General features: G+C 41.0%; 2 protein-coding genes across 6 annotated transcripts in view; one reads left to right on the plus strand and one right to left on the minus strand.

Annotated features, from left to right (window-relative positions):
• Window positions 1–22,623, minus strand: part of specc1 (sperm antigen with calponin homology and coiled-coil domains 1) — a 29,674-nt gene that overhangs the window by 5,465 nt on the left and 1,586 nt on the right. Inside the window, exons 2-13 of one of the 4 annotated variants that reach the window (XM_037270510.1) lie at window positions 17,314–17,501; window positions 17,081–17,216; window positions 8,480–9,927; window positions 8,197–8,404; window positions 8,056–8,129; window positions 7,791–7,966; window positions 4,878–5,029; window positions 4,694–4,794; window positions 4,536–4,611; window positions 3,935–4,079; window positions 3,115–3,255; window positions 2,806–2,899 (exon numbers count right to left, since the gene is read on the minus strand). In XM_037270510.1, coding sequence (XP_037126405.1) covers window positions 2,806–2,899; window positions 3,115–3,255; window positions 3,935–4,079; window positions 4,536–4,611; window positions 4,694–4,794; window positions 4,878–5,029; window positions 7,791–7,966; window positions 8,056–8,129; window positions 8,197–8,404; window positions 8,480–9,927; window positions 17,081–17,216; window positions 17,314–17,478 — 2,916 coding nt within the window. In that variant the 5' untranslated portion in view covers window positions 17,479–17,501. Of the gene's footprint in view, window positions 1–2,805; window positions 2,900–3,114; window positions 3,256–3,934; window positions 4,080–4,535; window positions 4,612–4,693; window positions 4,795–4,877; window positions 5,030–7,790; window positions 7,967–8,055; window positions 8,130–8,196; window positions 8,405–8,479; window positions 9,928–14,255; window positions 14,793–17,080; window positions 17,217–17,292; window positions 17,502–22,623 lie in introns of those variants that run through there. The other 3 variants (XM_037270509.1, XM_037270511.1, XM_037270512.1) reach the window with 3 other exon arrangements.
• Window positions 1–22,623, plus strand: part of timm22 (translocase of inner mitochondrial membrane 22 homolog (yeast)) — a 30,616-nt gene that overhangs the window by 4,416 nt on the left and 3,577 nt on the right. Inside the window, exons 2-4 of one of the 2 annotated variants that reach the window (XM_037270613.1) lie at window positions 12,553–12,683; window positions 13,912–14,032; window positions 15,063–15,126. In XM_037270613.1, the coding sequence (XP_037126508.1) occupies window positions 13,931–14,032; window positions 15,063–15,126 (166 nt within the window). In that variant the 5' untranslated portion in view covers window positions 12,553–12,683; window positions 13,912–13,930. The remainder of the gene's footprint in view (window positions 1–12,552; window positions 12,684–13,911; window positions 14,033–15,062; window positions 15,127–22,623) is intronic. The other variant, XM_037270615.1, reaches the window with a different exon arrangement.

The raw sequence follows: 22,623 nt of genomic DNA on the forward strand, positions 1-22,623 counted from the left end.
CTGGTAAATATACAGGAGACAAATATGTATTCCAGTAAGCAAACCACAAACATCACATTTAGTAACAATGTCTTGTAGACCAGGGGCAGAGCTAGGATTTTTTTCCTTGGGGAGGCCCTGGGGGGAAGGGGCAAGGAAAATATCACTGAAAAATCTCAGAGCACAAAAAAGATGATGTCATCTAGTTGAATTGATTTGCTTGTGGCGTTGCTGGAATTGATAATTAAATTTTTTTTTTTTTTTAATAATAATTAATTCGAGTTAACTTTATTCCCAAGGTGCCAACAACCTCTTTTGGACTGTAATTTCCCACGAGTGCCCCCCCCCCCCCCCCCCCTCAATGTTCTTGTCTCCCTTAGGGTCGAGTCAATCCGAACCTTTTTAAAAGGTCCTCACTCATCGATCAGTGCACGCGCATGCATGAGCACACACACACACACACACACACACACACACACACACACACACACACACACACACACACACACACACACACACACACAGGCATAAATTCACCTGAGGCTCAACCCACAATACATGATTTAAAGCACGTAGGCTTATTGTCTCTCCTTTCACCATGTTTTTTTTTTTTCTTCACTCTCAAACACTTGCGGTAAATAAGCATGTGTGTTTGCACAGCCCCATGTAAGATGATAGGACACAATCAGTTCACAAGCTCCACTGTGCTCTTGTGATGATGACACAACACACACACACACACACACACTTAGTATGTGTCCTGCTCCATTATTGATTCAGGTATGTGTGACATCCAGATTTGTATACAGATATAATCACACCGATTTGCTTTGTACCTGAACAACTACCTGCTCACAATAGCTCGCGCTTCCTGTTACATTTTATAATTAGGCTTGTGCCTGATGGAAAACTTGACTGACCTCTTGTTAGGTAGCCAGATGCACACACTATACTTCGACCCCGCCCCCTTCATATTGCGATTACAATTAAATAAGCCTTTTTCATGGTCCTTCTTCCCATGTATTTTTTTTTTTTAAACACAATCGATAAATCGATCTGGATATCTGGAACTTAACTGGACCTTTCCATAAATTAAGAATAAATATTTTGTTATTGATCTGCATCTAAATACTAGTTCATTGAAGTTTGGAGCCAGGAAGAGTTTCTGTGAACGATAACTGCACTGACCTTATCAGCGTCCAAAATGGCCGTGACAAAGCAACACGAATTGTACCTCTGCTTGTCTTTTTTTTTTTTACAGTGTCACTTTGTGAGTAGACTGACTATAATTGGTGACTCGACTGTAACAACCTAACCTTTCGCGAGATGTATCGGACCTGAAGTGACATCAGACGCTGACCTTTTACCTCTGCTCAAAAGGTGACAGCAGTCACTCGTATCCAGGTAACTTCAACCTGTCATCTTTGCTATTTTGCAGTTCACCAAGAATTTTTTTTTTTTTGTAAAACGTTTATTGTATAAACATGAGCATGGACATCCTTGCTTGGGGCAAACAGATGGAGTATCTGAGACTCTGAACTTGACCTAAACAACATTTTTGCTCCCTTTCAATTTTCCTTCAATTTCCCCAATCCTGGTTAGATTAGGTAAACAAGGAATTCATATAATGTCCTCCAAGTATAAGACTGTTACAATTGGTGTGAAAGTCGAGTTTCTTAACTGGCTGGTTATCAGGGATAGAATCTAACTACAAGATGGCGGATGGCAAGCATCATCTGAATCAACAACAAGCGCCTCTGGAGGGAAGAGGTTAGCGATAGACTACAACAGATAAAATCCGATCTTCTTAGATTATGCTTCATACTTAAGAAAAAAAACGTCTCGAACAAGAGAATTTAAAGAATGAGGCCGTGCGAGGACATCAGAACAGCTGCGACTTCACTAAATCTTTTAATCCCGTTTAAACTTGTTTTATAAACTTGAATTTGCTGTGAACATAAAGCCTCAACGCTGCCTTCCGAGACAGCTGCTTTAAACTGATTGAATTTATTTGCCTCTATCCCAAAATCAAATTAAATTCCACGTTATGAGCTGTCTCATGTTTCATGGCGCACGTTTGCGTGAATGTCCGTCTAATGGTCCAGCATCTTATCAGGCATGTGCTTGCTGGTCAACCTTATTAGGCAACATGTTGTCATCACACAGGATTCTGTGTTTTATCAACAAGCACACACACACAGTGTGACTATTAAACTTTAGAGGGGGCAAATATGGCCTATTAATAATATTTATTCCCTGGCAGGCTGGATTTGTAGTTGGTAGTTATCACCGGTCTTGTCATGATTGTATTGTAGATTTTGGCTCATGGAGGGTCACATTGAAATGCACACATCACATTTTTGGTAGAAAAGGAAAAATGTGTTTGTAAAATACGGATCGCACGTTTGTAACATTTGACACCTTTGAAGTGTCTGCTTTGCACAACTCGAAGACATAAAAAATTATATAAAAAAAAAAGGAAAATAATATCAAATTATATGTATATTTTTATTATATTATATTAAAAAAGGAAAAATAATATTAAATTATATGTATATATATGGATATTTTTTATTATATTATATTTAAATAAAAAAGAAAAATATTAAATTAGATGTATATAGATAGACAGACTTAGACTTTGGCTACTGCCAGGTTTTAGATGTGTGGAACAAATTAATACAATAAATCGGACAAACAAACTTCAATCCATCGGGGGAAGAACTGCAAACAAACGTAATTAACAGCAATGCGGCAAAAAGCACGATCCGACCCCGACTGGGCTCAACTCGGACGTGAGAAAGATCTTTAGCCTGTGATCCCTACCGGATAGCCTTGTGTTTTCTTCTGGCACCACTTCAGTAGAGCGTTCCTCTTAGATCCCCCATACTCCCGCGTGAGTGCAGCCAAGGGGTCCGTACTTTCCACACCGTCACGAGGGAAACACAAACCACAAATGCACAGTGAGAGACACACAGATGGTGCGATAACAGATAAGTCTATTTGAGTTAAATGTATAAATGCAAATATTGTCATTAGATTACAGCCTTGAAGTTAATGCTCCCTCCAAATGAATGGGATGCATGCTTTTGCAATGGCGTAAAATAAAAAAAAAAGAAACAAGATGAAACATACACACACGGTACATGAACTGCGCTTTCCGATGACACGAATATTGTTCCCAAGGTCATCTCGGCGGTGTTTGTGTTGTAGCCGGAGCCATGGGAAGACCACGACGCCCGGTCGTTGATCTCAAAACGGTGTTGCGCCACTTGGCTGTTAAATTCATTAGTCTCTTTTAGGCGTCGCTTAGCATTGAAAAAGTTTTCCAGTCACATGTGGACACATTCATCACCAATGTATATTAGTTGCATAATCATCCTGGAGGACCATACCAAAAACAGTCATAATAACACGCTGCTGTTTGGAAGGTCTTAATAAGGACGTACAATAACAACACTTCGCTGCCAATGATTGTCCGAGTGAAAACACTGCAGGAGGTTTTAATATTCTCTTAATGAATCAATTGGGAAATATGGGATCGGTGAGACGGGTTATCGATGTCAACAGTCTGATTACGGAACTGAGGGTGTGTCTAGACTCGGGGATGGCAAAGTAGAAGTCATTAAGCAGACTCATTGTGACAACATAGGGGGTTTTAATACCATTCATTTTTTCAAATCAATTTTATTTTTAAATATTTGATTTCAATATTTCTTTTTTAAATATTTGAACAGTTTTTATTAGTCTCTGTTTTGAAAACTAGTTATTCATCAGTTTGTTGTGTAGTTGTGTACAATGATGATTGCGGAAGCAACATTTCTTTTTTTCCACCGGGTTGTGTTGACATTTAGTGCATTGGACTAGACACTTAAATTTCCTATAAATCTCAATTTCTCATTTTTATTCTACCAAGATGACATGGCAGGAATATTTGACAATTACCCTGACTCACCTGAACATACTGTTGGCCTGGTTGCAGGTAAAAGATGATGCACGGCTTCTCAGAGAAGCAGGACTTTTGAATATTGACTCTAGAGATGGACTCTTCCTCATCAGGATGTTGCTTTTCGTCTCCTCTCTTCCGCCTGAAAATTTACCTGCACAATCGGAGTACGTAGAAATTAGACACTTGTGATTATTTATTTGACAGAAAAAAGCAAAATGAAAATAGGGTGAATGGGAATCAGCCATCACATATAGTAAACATCAGGTTGGCTCTTAAGACAATATGGAGTGAGTTGGTGTATGCCTGAGGTCATGCAGAAGGAAGTAGCAACATGTAATATGATCATACAAGATAAGTAACCGCATTTGCTCCCTGGAACAAAAAAAAAAAAACATAAAGCTATCTTCCTAAAGATTGGAAATCTTTTTTTACTTGACAGAGTGTGACACCAAAATACACCTGACCTTTTAGTCTGTCTTGTGTTGCCAGGATACTAGCCGCCACCTATGATTTGTGTTTAAGCTAATATTTGTGGCTGTCCAAATACTGAGAATAATAATGACAATAACAACACATTAAAAACTAATTAGGATGATCTGTTATGTACCGTGAGGACGAACAAAGTCGCCATGATTGATTCTTTTTTCCAACAACTTGGACAGCGGCTTTATGTTCGACTGCCTCTGTGAGAAATAAAACAGATCAAATTGGGTAAGATTATTTTTTTTACATTAGCAATTTAATTTGGGGCTTAATGGTGCTAACCTGGATAGGCGAAACTGCAGCTGCAGGTGCTGTGCGCGTCGGGATTCCACTTAGAGGGCTTCTAGGTGAGCTGTGGATTTGAACTGTCAGGCCCGGTCCATCTGAGTGACATAAGTGTACACAAAATATATATTCAAAAAAGTATATATAGTGGTATTGTATGGCTGCGGGTTGCATCGCTTACTCTGTCCGCCAGTATCAGATGACTTGATGGGGGACTTGACAGGAGCTCCTGGTTCCGTGTTGGCATCACCGTTGATGTCAGTGGGTGGGCTCGGGATCACACCGCAACATTTACGGCTGTTTGTGTGCACTTTTAAATCATCCCCTTGAGACCTGACAAACACAATGAATACAATCGTAAATCTGGCTGCTCCAGATGTATTTTGAACTTACAAATTGGTTGAAAGGCGTAAAGAAGTTACACATTTTAATGACTATAACGCTGGACTCCAAAATGACACAGGAGCCACATATCTACTGGCATAATATAATTTATTTGTGAATCGTTAAGATTGACACACAGTTTTATACGAGCATGGATGCAGTCTTTGTGGTCTTCCTCATTGTATGGCTTTATTCAAGACAACGTAAACACATGACCTCTGCCGAAATTGTTGTGTTGTTGATTGGAATTAGCAACAAGAGAAAGTATTTTGTGAGGGTGGAGGAGGGGGCAGTTGCAGGGATCACAGTTTTGCGATTATACAAAAGACAATAAATCAGGACAACGAATGCAATTCCAAGTGGAACCTGAGATCCTGTAACCATGTGGCCCGTAGAAGTATTAAACTCTCCATGGGTAGTATTTGGCTCATATAAGACAAACCTAATTGACATTTTCATATTTGTAAACAAACCCTTTCAGTGTAATGTAGCACAGTTAAACTGGTCTTTCTGATATGGCCATAATTTAATAATAAAGACAGTGGAATAACTGTAAAATTAGCTTGTTAATGCAACTTTTTAAAATTTATAAACGTAATCTAAATTTTGGCAACAGGTCATCCTGGATGAGCGCATACTGGACATAAAAGACAGCACACAGAGTAAAATAAACCCTCGGCCGGTTCACGATATGGTGTTACATAGCGCCATCTACTGGCATAATATGGCATTACAGTTAGACACAGCAGAGACTAAATGCATTGGGCCTTATTTACCAACCGTTCTAAAAACAATGAGCATATTTGTCACACAATATAAATACATAAATAAATATTCCTCAAAATACAACTTATTATTTTAGTGCATTTCAATGTAATATAAAATTGTAGGATTTTGAACACCATTATATCTTCATCTATAAATTTAAAAGTCATTCATTAAACCTATTTTGAACGTTTTAGAACATTCTTAGGTTGGTAAATCAGGTCCATTGTTTTTAAGTCTCCATAGCCCCCACCTGAATTACAAAATAGACAGAAAAAAAAAGGTTTTATCTAATATGTGTAATCCTCAGTCCGACAGCTCATTTATCATGACAATACAATAGTATTTAATAATGTACGTATTTTCTAGTAAAATGGTTGAGAACCACAAACAGTGTGTGATGACAGGTGCTTTTAGGAAATTAAAACACTTTTTTTACATAACAGACACAACAACTCATCTTTAAAAGGCACACTTAACTTTGCAATTTAAGAAAAATATCAAATATCACAAAAGAAAATTACAAACGCGGTACATTGGAGTACATCGAGAAAAAAAACAAAATACATAAAAAAACTTTTATGCGGGTACATTTCAAAGATGTGGAAAATATAAACAGCCATATTTATGCTGCTGAAGAAAGCGTACACAATTTGCACGGATGCTTGTTGATTACCATTTTTCTTTTCCAACTAATAACTTAAGTGCGTCAATATCGACTGACTCCGATCTTCACAAGGTGCTTAAACATCACTTAGTGTCCTTCGACTGCGGTCTTGGTATCAAAAGTTGCTCCTGGGACAATTCTGAAAACAGAAAGACAGGGATCAACACATTTTTTTACACTGTAATTGGAATTTAGAGACCATAATATTCATTTCAGACCAAAATACTACCTCATGCATAAATCATTAACCAATATCTAATGATAAAGCTGCTATCCAATCGAGATCTTTGATGCATTGCCTGAAAAATACATCCGGCCATGCTGCGCACAACAGCCGCTCGCTAACTAGGGCTTATTCCAACACACAACAGCAGGTGGCGCAAGAGACATTCGTTTGAACAGAATGAAGAAAAGCTTAGCAAAAAAAAATAGTTCTGCAGTGCCTTGAGCCAGTCTGTAGTGAAAGACAGAAGTCAAACGAGCTGAAGGTGAGAAATAGGGAGTTGTGATGAGAGCAGCGTCAGTAGCAGCAAGCTAGCAGGCGAACCGAACAGGGCTGGGAACTCACCTGGACTTGCCATATTCTTGCCAAAAGACATCTTTGTGAGGCATCAAATGGTGCTGCTGAAGGTGGGGGAACGGATGTAGCGTAACAGCTAATCTTGGCCTTTTACCCGATAACTAGCCATGTCGTATATTTATAAGGGACGGCACGAAATGTCATTTTAAAAACAATTGTGGCGTTGAACATTGACGTGAATGGAAGGCTTAATGGTTCACACAATGGCGGGACACAACATGGCTAAGAACAAGTTGCCAAGGAAATGATGAGTTAGCCCTTGTTGAATCCGTTACAGTATGCGAATAAAAGCTAATGGTTAGTTCGAAATAGAACAAGCACGCTACTGCCTGGCATCAGAACAAAGACTCCTAAATGGATTTAGTTAAATGTCAATTGTTGGATGCTGTATCAGTGTATAAATTTGTAAAGTAGAAAGAAAGAAAAAAAAAAAAGAAAAGATTCCATGCACAGTGGTTGTGGATAGTGAGGTCAAAGTGTCTTTGCCAGGCAGTGGTCAGTGTAAAGGAGGAAAGCAGCTTAAAAGAAGCACGGAACGTCAAGTCGGATAAATCCCAGGAACCAAATTCTGAAATATTTTCATCCTGTATCATAAAAAAAGGTGAGCTAAATAACGCCTAATAATCTATTAGGAATAGAAGATACATTTTGAACTTGGCAGCAGTGCTATGGAGGCGTGTGAGATGCGACTATCGTACCGAACACCTTGCAGGGATTCCAGGTCTAAAGAAAGCTTGGCGCTACGATCTTGCTCCTCCTGCAGCTGTCTTCTGAGTGTCCGGAGCTCCTGTTGAGCCTCCACTTTGATATCATTGGCAACCACCACGGCTGTCTGGAGATCGGCCTGGAACCGACGCCATTCATCTTTTTCTTCCTGTGAGAAAATGAAAAGACACATCTGCTCGAAAAAGATGCGTATCCAAAATAAAAGTGACACGCAATCCCAATCCCAAGCACGCTTACCTTCATCTGCCTGCTAAAAACTTTCAGTTGTCGTTCCGCTTCGAATTTCTGCTCCTCTAATTTTTTTGCGAGATCTGCAAACACAAATTGAAGGTCTCAACACTGAAGCTCGAAAAAAATAGAATTTCATGGAAAACGTACTCTCCAGGTCGAGGACTGTTTGATTTGTGTGTAGGTTGATGGCCCGCTGTTGTTCCACCTGGTCCTCTAGTTCAAAGATGGTCTCCTTCATGTCCTTCACTTGTTTGTCAGCCAGCATGCCCACCTCCTCCAAGGCACTCACCCGCTTGGTGAGCTCCTCCTCCCTCATCTCCGCTCTCTCCTGGACCTGCTGGCCTTTGGCATTCACCTGTGCGGCCATTTTGAATTCAGGATGTGAACAGAAATGCGGATTCATATAAAAATGCCAGCGTGATCCAGGTACCTTGGAGATGCTGGCTTGCACGTGCTCGGTCTCATCTTGGGCCTGCAGCAGGTCCCGCCTCAGCTCGGTCAGCTCCAGCTCCAGTCGGTCTCTCTCGGCACGGGCCGTCTTGAGTAGACTCTGCAGCTCTGTACTATCGCCGGCGCTCTGCACGGTCTTCAGCTCAGCCACCTTTTGCCTCTCGATGTCCACCTGTGCCTTCAGCCGACTATTTTCCACTCTGAGACAATCAACCGTGGCTTTCTGTTCTTCTGCCAACTGTGCGGCTTGACCTCCGGCTTCCAGCTCGTGGTTGAGTTGGCCATGTAGCCTGTCCATTTCTTCTCGCAGGCCATGCACCTGACCCTGGGCTTCCTGGTGCTCCTCCTCAAGAGCTCGTAGGCTGCCGGTTAACTGCTGCTGAATGTTCACCAGCTTCTCCCGTTCGAAGCGCGAGCTCTCCACCAGCTCGGCGTACCTTTGCTCGAGTTCGACGAGTCGAGGACCTTGCGTCCTGATCTCGTCCTCCCTCTGGGCTTGCTCCTGAAGTCGACTAGCCAGCGCCTCATTCTTCTGGGAGAGCAGCTCCAGACGTTCTCTCTGCTGCTGGAGCGAAGTCTGCAGGAGGCGTTTCTCCTCGGTTAGACGCTCGTTCTCAGTCGTCAGTTCTTGCACCACTTGCTGCTGGTCAGCCAGCTCCTGTACAGTGGCTTGTAGCTCCTCTGAAGTGCTGTGGTGGTTTTCCTCCATCTTGTGTATCTGTTCCGTCAGACTCCGCACCGACAAATCTCGTCCACCCGCCGTGGCTTCGCTACTGACATTGCTGCAAGTGGATCCTGAACGTGGGATCTTCTCAAACTCCGACGAGTCGGGTGAAGGTGAGTCCTTGGCAGAACCGGAGGAGACTGATGTTTTCATGGGACTGGTAGTTGGGCTGGAAACTGACGGCAGGCCATTCTGAGGTGCTAATGGTAAAGGCTCAAAACAGAGGAGCCTTCTCTTTAGCCCTTGGTTCTCCTCTCTGAGGTTTGCGAGCTCTTTCTGAAACTTTGCATTCTTTTCCCTCAGCTCTTGAACCAGGACAAAAGCCTCTGTGAGCTTTCCGTCTCGTTCTGTAAAAAGATCTTGAGGTGAGACAGGTGACTGCAACGGGGAAGCCTGACTTTGGCAGCGTTGCAGCTCCGTGCGGAGATTGCTGATCTCCAAGTCTTTAGCCTTGGCTTCAGCCAACAGCTCCTTAACCTGACATTCCAGGAGGCCCCTTTCCTGGCCTTCTGCTTCTCCCCGACACTTTGTCGAACTACGGGTTTGCTTTGCCAGGGTGGAGAGGCTGGAAGTGCTGGCACTGGAAACAATCCTCTTAGTGGAAGAGCTCCTCAACTGGTCTCGCAAGGAAATGCGGTCCCTTGTTATTGAAGATGGGATTTCTCTTGGGGCCGGGATCCCAGACTTCCTAGTTGCTTGACAACCTGGGAAACATAAAGTGATTGAGATAATTAATTACATTTATTTTGGATGACTGGGTTGCCATGATTGGGAAAGATCAGCAAACACTTGTTTACATTTTGTAAATGCGTAAAGTAGGTCATCTTTTGCTAGTGTTTTGTCAGCTTAGTGTACGCCCTATTCAAACATTGTTTGCTGTTTTGGTCATACAGCATCTGCCCGCCATTGTGTTCATTCATCTATGCAGCAGAGCGTTAGTGTGACATTTCAATGTGGGTCACAAACACACGTCTATTCCAGACTGAATCGCGACAAGTATTTTATTGTACGTTTTCAGTGACGCAGGGCGCAGTGATGGAAATTTGTTTCGGTGGGTAGAGTTCCTTTTTTGCATCTCTCTGCTCTCACTGAAATAAAGATTTTCGTCATCAATTGGGCACAGTGGAGAGACTATATCTTACTTGTGGCAGAAGCTGCTTTAACATTCCCAGCGCGTGCAGCTGACTTTGAAAGAATGAAAGGTTCTTTCAGTAAGGACATTACATTGTGACGATTTCAAGCTAAAGCAGGAAAGAACTTCATCGTGTGACAGAAGGGCACGATAAAGCATTTTTGCAACTGTGTCGTTCGATTCTTGGAGATCTATTGTTCTAGCTCAGATACGAAGCTAGCTCAGTGACCTAGTGGTAGAGTGTCCGCCCTGAGACTGGAAGGTTGTGGGTTCAAACCCCGGCCGGGTCATACCAAAGACTATAAAAATGGGACCCATTGCCTCCCTGCTTGGCACTCAGCATTAAGGGTTGGAATTGGGGGGTTAGATCACCAACTGATTCCCGAGCGCGGCACCGCTGCTGCTCACTGCTCCCCTCTCCCCCAGGGGATGGATTAAAATCACACGGGGATGGGTTAAATGCAGAGGACAAATTTCACCACACCCAGGTGTGTGTGTGACGATCATTGGGACTTTAACTTAACTTTAACTTTAACTAATATGGAGGCTTGTTTCGTATCTAAGACGACTTAAATCCATGATTGACAGAATGAGGACATCACAGAATGTCAATTTTACAAATGAACTGATGTTATCACGCTAAGACATCTGACAAAATAAAAGAATCAATTTGAGTTTATGGCCATTTTGTCATTCTACACAGACAAGGAGGTTCTTGTTTAAGAGAAAGGCCGCAATGTCAGATGCTTTAGGATGAATTCTCATATCTGTGTGATGTAAGGAACAGAACTGCTTTGTACAGTATTTCTCCCTCCTCTTTTGTATCGCCCACCATTTTAACCATGACGTCAGCACAGTTTGACGCTAGGTGCTAACCAGAAAGCTGAATCTTGGAGTTAATGGACAGAAATGGTTCAAAGTTTCTGCTACCAAACAAAAATGCTTGATGCTTGATCTTAATTTACTGCATAGGTCAGTTTAGGTCCGGAGCATTTACCCAACCACAGAGGAACATTTAAATCTATGAAATGGCCAATTGAATTGCTCAAAGAGGAGCTTTGGTTCTGTAGTTGTATCCAAGATGACTCATTCTCACAGGGTAGTTCTTAAGTTTGAAATTACAAGGTTGATTTACAATGTCTATATTGGTCAAATAAGGGTTTTTCAAAAGTCAAAGGCTTTGTCCATTTCACAGGACTATGAGTCATGAAATAAATGTGGAATTATTGAGTACAGTTGAATGTTAATTCATGTGATACTGAAATTATGTAAATGAGGTAGGCTGTCTTAAGTCAAAAGTCATCAACACAAGTCTTTAATTTCTAGAACAGGAGTGTCACAGGTGAAGAGTCATCCAGAATTAATGACAACTAATTAGAGTGCCTTCATTGTCATCATCACAAAGGAAGTCGTACGGAAGAAAGCATCTGAATTATTTGTCCGCTTTTCTTCCAAATACTATGCTGAGCTTTCCTTTTGTCTGACTGACAAGACCATGAAGTGGGTCAACAGGCACCTATCAGAGACCCATGGGCATTTCTGTCCTCTGACTGGAATCGGGAAATTCCAATGAGACTCGGGAAGTGACACACTGAAAGCGAAAAAGGGAAAAAAAAATGCATGCACAAGTCTAGAAATAAAATATGCAGTAATTAACTCATTCACGGTTACAAGGCAGCTTCTATAACAACAATACAAACACTACCAGTAAAAAAAACTAATTAACTCCCTTCTAAGGACCTGTTAGACATCATAACATTGTGATAAAGTCATCAGCTGGTCTGCTACTGTGGGAACAAATTTTCAGCTATGAAAAAAGGACAACTACTACTATGCTTTGGAATATTTTTACAGAATTGGGGTCTATTATTAATCTTGTGTTGAAGTCAATGTTGGTCCGAGCACTGAAAGTCTTTATCCTGGCCGGTGCTTTTCAAAACCAAAATTTCCAAGCATAAAAATTTGCTTAGGGGCGAAGGATCATAATGAATAAAAAAACATATTTATTTACTGCGCCAAGTAAGTTTCATGGAAAGTACAAATGATACAACTTCCTCAGTGCCTGTTTGCTTCCTCTTGAACGTGATCCAACTTACTCAGAATGATGCAAAAACTTAAGTCCATCGGAAACATTCACCTCACCAAAACATTGTCCCTTTGCATTGTCCTGAGATCTTAGTCATAAATTTGCCAACAGGAGGTCAATGGAAATGTCAAAATGGAAAAGACTACTGGGAAGTGGACTAACGTCAGCGTACATCTGTAGGGAGGAGACACCATAAATGCCGACTGAGCATTTCCCACAGAGGTCAACCAAATAGAAGCCAGGTAGAACGTCTAACACTAGCACATGACTTTATTATTGGAATGTTCTGTATCTCATTATGAACATGCTAGCCCTCTTGATGTAACCGGCTAATAATGATCATTTTAAGCTATTACGTCATTGTACATTTTGAACCATGCTTGGAGTACAATCAGATGGCATTGCATCCAGTCCATTCTGGGAAAAAATCTGAAAATAGTCAAATAATTACTGTGTATTTGTACCATTGCTAAATTTGGTACAGTGAGAGGAATAAAAAAAAAAAACAATGACATTCCCATGACAACATTTCTATTGGTTCAAACTCTATTCCCAATTTAGGAAAGAAAACCGCATATTTAAAAATATCACTTGTGAAGAAAAACCACAGATGTGTGAAAGTTCCATTTTTGACCATAAGAAAGTTTGACAATCTAATCGACCTCACTGGACAAATATGTTTGAACTTTTTCATTTCAGCTCAAATGGGTGCGAGAGACTGAATAGCAGCAACCGAAAATAGACGCACTGTTATTTCGTGCCGATTCATCAACAGCTGACAGCATGTGGAACCTGCAGTCTATAGTCTGGGCCACAGTGTTGGTCATCAAGTCGGGGGGAGGCAGAGAGGTTCAGTGTTGCAGCACCGCGCAAACCCATAATGACAGTCTTAACATTGCAGAACACAATTCAGCTCTCAACCTTTCACTTTGCAAAGAGGAGTGTGCATCATATTTAAAAAACATTGGATGGATGGATGGATGATGGATGGAAGGAAGGAAGGAAGGATGGATGGATGGATGGATGGATGGATGGAAGGAAGGAAGGAAGGAAGGAAGGAAGGAAGGAAGGAAGGAAGGAAGGAAGGAAGGAAGGAAGGAAGGAAGGAAGGAAAACCAATCAATTAGTCACTGCGCAGTCATTGGCTAGACTACCATTTGGAAATCCCAGACGAAGAAAAACGACCGGTGTGTAATAAGTTCTAGACGTCAAACAAGTTGACCAAGAAAAACAGCCATGTGACAACAAAATATTTTTAAGAGCTGTAAAGTAACAACGGATAGTCATGCCAGTAACAAGCTCCAGGAACAGGAATGAATTTGGTGAGAATGAATCAAAGTCGAGCTGTTACACTGCAAGAAAATAGTTGCTATTTGTAGAAAACAAAATGGCAGATTCATATTTTGAGCTCATTTTGACACTTGTGATAAACTTTAATTTGCCGAGAGAGACTTTGAAATGGAAATCTAGCGCTTAAGGCAATGGGGAGATGCGAGTGATGATCCTCGCTCCTGTAGCAGCTTCTCTTCGGCTTACTGGCAGACAAAGCAGATCCTCCTTCTCCTGCCCTACTTCCAATAGACTACACAAGGTACGCAAACCAGACCGACTAAATTCAAATCAGCCAACGTGCAATCTAGCTCCAGGGCATTTTCTCCCCGGTCCTCATCGACAGTTAAAACTTGTCTTTCAGACATGCAGTAACACATGACACACGAGATAGTCATCCTGAGATCATCAAGTCATCTGATCTCGACAAAGTAGTTGCACTAAGGTGTGGCAAAAAAAAAAAAAAAGGCACAACTGAAGCAGACCTGTGTCGGGTTCCTCCCGTCTCCCCGCTTGGTTCCCCATCTTAGTCCGATGATGCACGACTCCCACACTCCACGCAGTGAAGACGAATCCAACAATTTGCGGCTGCGGGGGAGTGATGTGTGAGCGTGGGGGGGGTCAGCGTGCTCGCATTTGTTCAGCATCCACAATCCGCTCCGAGTAAAGCAGAGGGACATCAAATTCTTCTTTCCTACTACCGATCTTTTTTTTTTTTTTTAACGCTGATCCTTCCCAGGATCGTATTTGTGTGAATGCGCATGTGTTGCCGAGGCAGACTACGTGTCCTGACAGCGAGTGGCTGCCAGTGTGTGTCAAAGCACAAGAGTGTGTGCGTAGCCTCCACAAGGGTGGCAGACAAATATGCAGCCGGCATCATATGCACATCATTACTGCCGAGATAAGTAGATCAGGAGGTGTGGCTTCTCAGACTCGCACAAAAACACACATGTGGAATCACACACCACCTCTAAAATAACAATTGTAACCCTTCCTTGCTCAAATAATAATCATGAACTCTCACAATAATACAGCAATGGATGGTTTTATTTCGGGTTCATGCGGATTTGAATTATAAAACACTGTGGTCTTCTCCTGCCCACATCCACTTGGACAGTCAACCTCACTGTTGCTTCCAAGCCTATTCATAAGTCTCTTCTGAATGGTCCATAAAATCTGATTTACATCCGCCTCTTTTAATATGCTCCTTTGGCCTCCACTTAAATCAACACAATCCACCTTGGTAAACAAATATATCGGTAATCCTACTTAAAACATTCTCCTCTCTGCAGGATTTCCATTTCTACAGGACCCGATGCTCGATGGACTTGCGAGAAAGAAGAATTTCAAGACAAGGTACAAAATTCCAGCTGTGATATAACAACCAAAAAAATCTACATATGTGTAAAGCAGCAATGGGGAAATTCCAATCCATTTTCTGATTGGGCAAGTTCAATATAACAAAGACAACCAGCCTCTTTTTCCTATCTTTAATTAATTTCCTTTTAGTGCTTGTGTCAGTGTGTGTCGCTCATGCATGAGTGCGCACCCCCCCCCGAGTCATCCCAGTGGACTGAGGCGTATGTGATTAATTCATCCAGCAGATATGAGGGCCTCAAGAACTATAAATCACCCGCTGACAGGGTCCATGTCTGGTAGCTCCGATTTAGTTAGTTAAACCCAAACACACTCCGGGTCAGTAATAATCCTGAACCACATCAATCAAATCAGTGTTGTCTAACTTAAGTATTGTTTACGAGTGACTCACAAATTTTTGTGCAAAATTTAGGCTTGACTCAAAAAAAAGGAAATTGTATCTTGTTGTTTTTCACTGTACTGGATATTTGTAGCCTCACCAAGCTTGTTATTTATAGAGCGGGACAGTTTGTGTCCTTGCGTCGCTTCCCTTTCCTTGCACACTCCGCAAGGACTCCGCCTCCAATGAAAGCTTGACTGAATTATTGAGGAGGCTTTTTAAATAAGTTATCAGAAAAACTATTGACCATGGTAGAATTGGTCAAATCTCAACATCTGAGTCCATTAATAAAAATAACAGATAGCAAATCTTGCTAGCTAACCTCTTCGGTAAAGCAGAATTGCTCTGCCCGATTGTATAAAAAAAAAATTAATTGTACATTTCCAAAATGAATGTCGCGTAGCTACAGAATTGAAGGGAAAATACAAATACAGAGAAAATAAAACAGCACGTTTATTCCCCTCAAGCAACAACAATATTCCTTTGCATAGGATTTTCTTTATGACAAAGAATTATTTAGTGATGTTGACTGCTTAGCAGAAACTGGTTCACTAAACTAGACCAATGAGGGCTGATGAATTTATCATGCACACTTTTTCTCACGAGTACAAAAATACCAACGTGAAATAATCTTTTCATAATTAGCGCTAAATCAGTTTCTTCTTTTTCTTAATCAGAAGTTCAAGCGTTTACTTGGCCGTGCTTTTTCATCTCGTTTGAAGTCCCAACTCAATTATAGTCACTTCAGCAAAAACAGCCCCAAGAGGAAGAACTGCGTTGGAGCTTAGAATCCATTTTGTGGATGAACCACCAAAGGCATAGTCAGAAATGTGTTCCAAAGTCATGCTGGGAAGAATTATAGTTTGCATATTCATTTGCATATTCATATGAAAAGTAGGTCAATTGTGAGTAACTCTCATCTTCCAACATATGTAAAAAAATAGATTCGACCAGAACATCCAAATGTCCTGACATCTTTTGTTAGCGGCAAGCTCACCTGGGAATGTCTTAAGGACACAAAAATGAAGGTTTTGGATTAGCTCGCCTACGTCTGGACTTAAATCCAATTGGGCTCAAAAAGCATTGAAACAATTCTGACATGAGAGTGGGCTGTTATTCCTCCATCATATTATCACTTCTCACAAAATGCAACAAAAAAACCTTCCCTTAAAAAAAAAAAAACCTATTTTTGCCCATTTGTAATTGTAAATTAATTTTGACAGTTTCTCTCTTTTGAAATCCATAAATCTTTTAAGAACCAAAACCACACTGCAGCCAATGGTTGGTGGAAAATTATCAAAATGAATAGACTTTTACCTGAATACTTGGTGTATGTCGCCCTCTAGTGGCGTAAGTGGGAAATTGTCCCATACGCACCATTAAGTACAATATTATACAAACGTGAGTCTTCAAGCATTTTGTAAATGTCTCACATCTTGTCATGGGACAAGAATGACGTCATGACACTTCTCAAATGAATTAATTAAAAGTATAAAACTGTCTTATGCTAGGGATGTTTATAATTAGTTAATTCTATGACATTATGTGGCTTACCGGCTAGACTACGGGGGCGGGCCTCAGCTAGATCCGAGATGGCTCCAGTGGTCACTGTCTTCTTCATGCGCAAGCCAGTGGCAGCTGCTCCCAGCGCGGGCTTTGTCAAAGCGTCGTCACTATTGGCTCGTTTAAGCTGAAAACAAAAAAAAATGTCATCAGTCATCTGTGGGCGTTTGAGAAAGGGAGGTTTGAGTTATTAACTATATTACCAAGTGGGGACTGGGCCTCACCCTGCTCAGGCGCAGGTCTGAGGCCAGCGTGTTAGATGATCTGGAAGTCTTCATTGCTGTAGAGGTGGTGGTGGAGGATGACGAAGAAGGAGCTAAAGTCTGCTTAGCTCGCTCGGACAGTCCCGCTTTGGGTAGCCCCAACTTGGTGGCACCCGTTTTCATCATGACTGTGTGATAGTTGACCACACCTGGGGGAAAAAAATATCTATTAGGGTCAAATAATTGTGTTACTTTAAATACAGGAAAGAAAAAAAGATTCTTGACTCGAATGGTTTTCACACAGGATCCTCGAGCCTTAAATTAGGGGCCCGCATTCACTTTGTATAATTTGAAAGAAAGAAAGTGCATGCATGTAAAATGCCACCAGCACAGCAATTTAACTACAGTATAATTGCAGTATAGACTAAACAAATAAAGTGAATGTGTGGGAAAAAAAGTGAATGTTTAAAGTCGCGAGTCTCTTTTTAGAAAAATAGTTCCTAGAGGGAATGGAAAACTAACTATGTTGGTAAACTAGCTCCTCTCTCTTGGCATCCATGTTAGCTACAATGAATAAATACTGAATTTAATAAAAACAAAATTGGGTTAAGTCACAAAATGTTAGCCAATCGCCCAATCGTCTTTGGAACAAATATCTCCCTGTAAGGCATCCTTACGCTCCAAAAGTTGGAAAATCCCTTTTTAAATGGAAATTAAAGTTTTGTCCTTAGTGGGGCAGTATAGAGCTAAATTGACGCTGTATCAAAACACTGACACTGAGAACTATTTTAGGAACTATGAGGTTTTAGCAATCCATTAATACCACAGACAGATAAAATTGTAAAAACAGTACTGAAAAGCAGGTTTGTATTTCCTTTACAATGTATATACTTCCTCTGGCAAAGGCAAAAAAACACTTACACCAAGAAAACAACTATGCAAGACTAGCCTGAGGGTAGAAACGTAAGTAAATAATTTCCAGTTTGAAGTTCCTACAAAATTGTGCCGGTGCCAAACAATAATAACCTTCACCTGTCAGGTACGCAAGCAGCGAGCGACAAGTTACATAAGCATCATTTTCGGGAACTAAAGCGACGGGCCGATTTTCCTACTCCAACAGGATGTGGTCACAAACTGTGACAGAGAACTTGGCCTTCAATGGCGACAAAGGAACATAGTCAGCTGGGCAGAGTAGATGTGGGAAATGGAAGGAAGTGGGAGTGCACTTAACAAAGAATAAGCGTGGGTCATAGTTGTGTAAATATATCCCTGAGGGGGGGGGGGGTGGGGGGGGGGTCATTGATCCAGGCCTTTGACCTTTCCTCCCCGTACACAAAACCATCTGCCCTTTTCCAATATTACTTGTGATACTACTTTTAAACTGTAACCTTGTCAAATTTGACTCACATTATTAGTTAACCCCTTTCATCCATACGTTAGTACGACACTAATCTTCAAGTCATCCTTCCACGGGACTTGAACCAAGTTCCTGTCATCAGCTATTTTAGGCTACGTATGTAATTTTACTGAAAAGTTGTGTGTGTTACACACGGGAAAGAAAAGTCATCCAGAGATAATTTCCCTTTATCGTATATTTAGTACATTTTCAAATGAAATATACTAATAGCCTTGTATGCTAGTACTTTCTGTTCTGATTAAGTTTGTTGATACTGTTTACTGTCATGAGAACAGCATCAGATGACTCCAAGTCTGCAGGCAACATCCTGTGACTGCATGATCCAATTGTGGTTCAAACAGTTTAACCATTACGATGGCTGAAAATAAATAATATGCAGTACGTCGCGCTCGATACGATGCTGCCTCGAAATGAGGCTAAATAGCTTCTGCTCAACTGAACTGCTGACGTAAGATGACATTAGCAAGAGCAAGTGAGAGCGCTTATCTTTTTGGGTGTGGATGGAATAATCTTCTACATCTGATCTGAGACGCGTGGATTGTTTGCAGAGAGAACAGGGCGGACGCTTAACATTCATACACGTAGCATGTCGCTCACGATAACAGATTCAATACGTGATAACAGGACGTCTCACCGGCTTCCGTTTTAAATAAGTCGTCTTAAGCTTAAAAATATCAAAATAACAAAAGCTATACAGAAGAACTATGAAAAAGCCAGAATGTAAAGTTATAAAATACTGAATCATATTCAATTAATTGTAGGATAACATCCACAAGACTGACATAACCAAACAAACATGGCTGACGTAAGCTTTAGCCGCTAATGTTTTCATAGCCACTGTTGAATAATGGAAAACCAAGCCTATCCTGCTAAGTGGCTCATCAGAGAACGTCGTTCTGCCTCGGAAATGTACGGCACACTCCGCCGCAGACAAACATGAGAAACTTGGCAGACATGTTTGCCATTTATGATGTAAAATGACAGGAATCCATTCGTCTTTTCCAATTTTCCTATTAGCACAATATGATGCTTGCCAATCACAACGCCAAGACGAAAGATAGTAATGATGAAAACTTTAACCATCAGACTTTTAGGCCCTTCCATTCTGGTGTAATTTAGATCCCACATTTTATGGCATGCCTCTGTAGCATGTGGGTCGAATGCAAAATGTGCTTTGGCGAGGAATGAAACGAGCCTTAGATTGTGGCGAGGAGCTAAATTTGCTTTGACCACACCCTTGTTCACAACAGAGCTATGCTAACACGTCACAGCTGAAAAGTAATTCAGTAAAGAGGATTGGCAGTACTACTAATAATCCTGGAAAAAAAAAACACTGGTATGGTACAGTATGCATTAGGTATGACTCGTGCCTGACCACATCAACATTTATAAAGTAGCTAAATCTCAGGAGGTGGTCTCCTCAGAGTCATGAGCTCAGCTAAAAGGAAAGTAGAAGAATTTATTATTAGCCTCGTACTGCGAGACCGTCTCAATTTGCCCTCTGTTCCTCTTTAGTCTGGGAAAATGTGAAACTGATGCGCAACTCTTTCCCAAAATCACAATCGGGGAAGTTGAAGAATGCGTGGAAATTTGCGAGCGCGCCAATATTAACCTGCCAACATTCTTAGCGCAGCTACAATTGATTTGCATTGAGACTTGTTTGGTCTGGCTGGAGTCTACTGAAGCCTTTTCTGTGGAGTATTCATGCTCTTTCCCCCTTTTCATGTGGGTTCTCCAGCTTCCTCCCACAGACCTACATAATTCAGATAGTTGTCCAGCTCTGCATGTGTGCCTGGTGACAATCCTTGGTTGCACCCTTCTTCTCATTCTCACCAGCCCATTTGCAGTATTGGTTGAATTAGTACTATATTAGTGCAGATAGAAATGAAAAATACAGTGATCCCTCGCTACTTCGCGTTTCGTTTTTCGCGGCTTCACTACATCGCGGATTTTATTTCCAAATCAAAAAACAATTTAAAAGTCAAAATAAAACTTCTAAATTGAGGAAACATGTGTCTAACCTTTAGGACAATGCAGTATTGCTCCAAATGTTCGTTTACATTCCTTTAGAAGTCCGTTTTCGCGTGAATTAGCATTTTTCCGCTAACTCGTTAGCCTGCCCAGTACTTCTTGTTGGTGACCGTACTTCGCGGATTTTACGGGTTGTTTTTGGAAGCAATTATCCGCAATAAACAAGGGATTACTGTGTAATAGAAATTAACACAGACTATTCGACAATGAGATTGCAAATGTATTGTGGTGTCTTGATATTGATATCAGATATCACTTAAAAGCAGTGACATTTGTGCATTTACATCATGCAAGCTGTAACTAAAGTTCCCATGCATAGTTCATCAGCTAGAGGCTGTATTTCAAGTTTCTTCAAGCCAGGCTCCCTAGAGGGCTTAACTTCCTGCTCTGATGGTGTCAAACTTTGAGTCTGATAATCAGCCTAAGCCACGTTGCATAAACTTCTCCTGCTTGCATGTAGAGTGAGTGGGCGGATTCCATCGAAACACTTGCGCAGCATCCATGAGGATAAAGCTCAATGACTTTCCACAATGGAGCATCATAATGCATGGGCCAGGTCAAGGAGAGCTCCACTGCGGAGGACATTTATTGCCCTCCCATTTCCTTTTTGATCTTCATCAAAAATATTTCACATATTTCCCCGGCTCGTGCTCACATTACAAACTTGCTTGTCCGGTTTACCGAGAAGAAACATGCTAATGATATCCACGCATCTGTCATTCTCTATGTATTTAGACACAAACAAAACATATTAACGTCACGTTAAATGTGGTTCTGGTGACCTATTATATTCCTTGGAAAATATTTGTCATGGATGCTTTCTTTCCCCAGGTGATCAACATTTTTGTTAATCCAAACATCTGGTAGATGGAAAATATTCAGATTAACTATCCAAATGATTGAAAGTCACATTTCATGCTTTCTCTCGTAAATTCAAGCTTCCCTTAAATTAGTGAAGGGCATTTCAGTCCAGTTGCTTGCGGGCCAACGTGGCTTCCTGTCTACTAGCGATTCTCTAATCACACTTTGCCTAAAAGTGAGTCACAGTTGTCACTGACAAGAAATCTTTCCAATGAAACTATTCATGTTATATAACTTATGTACTGAATCAACATTGACAGCAGTGCTATTGTTAAAAAAAAGGAACTACTGTCCATTTGCGTATTTGCTTTTGCTCAAGGGCAGGGCCTTCACAAGTCAGTTTATATGATTTATTACATCATCCTCCGACCACATTTCATAATAGCCAGCCTTCCACCACATCACAAGGTCACGTCATTGCTGCATATAGATGGAGGACGGACTCGAGCACGCCGGCTAGTTTTTTTTTTTTTTACTCAGTCCCTTAGTTATTACTTTCACATTGGGGAATTGGAGACATTTACTGAGAAGAAAAATTGATCGTTCTTAATTCTTCCAGATCATCTCATGCCACCTACAAGTATGTGCAACTGTACATGGGTCCTTCCCAGATAGCCCACATGCTAAAAATAGCAAACAAATGACAGGAACTGCCTGGGTAATGATTCAAACAGAGAAAAAAAATAATAGACGTTCAAGTCTCTGGTTTCCACTAGGTCTAGTACAATGTTTTTCAACACGGCAAAATTAAATATGGTAGAATTGTACGAGTAATTTGAAAATAATCACCGACAGAAGTATTTTTATGAAACCCCCAATTACGTTTTAATTTCATATGTCAAAAGATATTCAAGTCTGCCCCCATCAAATTGAGATGGGCTTCTTTTCAGACTTCCAACTATTTCCTTTACTGGTGTGGTTAACCATAAGGAGGAGAAGTGGCTTTATTTAGCTTCAAACAATATTTACATTGACCACACTGTAATACTTGGGGCATATATCTTTTTTTCCTCTCCTATGAC

The sequence above is a fragment of the Syngnathus acus genome, chromosome 14 (genome assembly GCF_901709675.1).
Source record: "Syngnathus acus chromosome 14, fSynAcu1.2, whole genome shotgun sequence".
Lineage (NCBI taxonomy): Eukaryota > Metazoa > Chordata > Actinopteri > Syngnathiformes > Syngnathidae > Syngnathus > Syngnathus acus.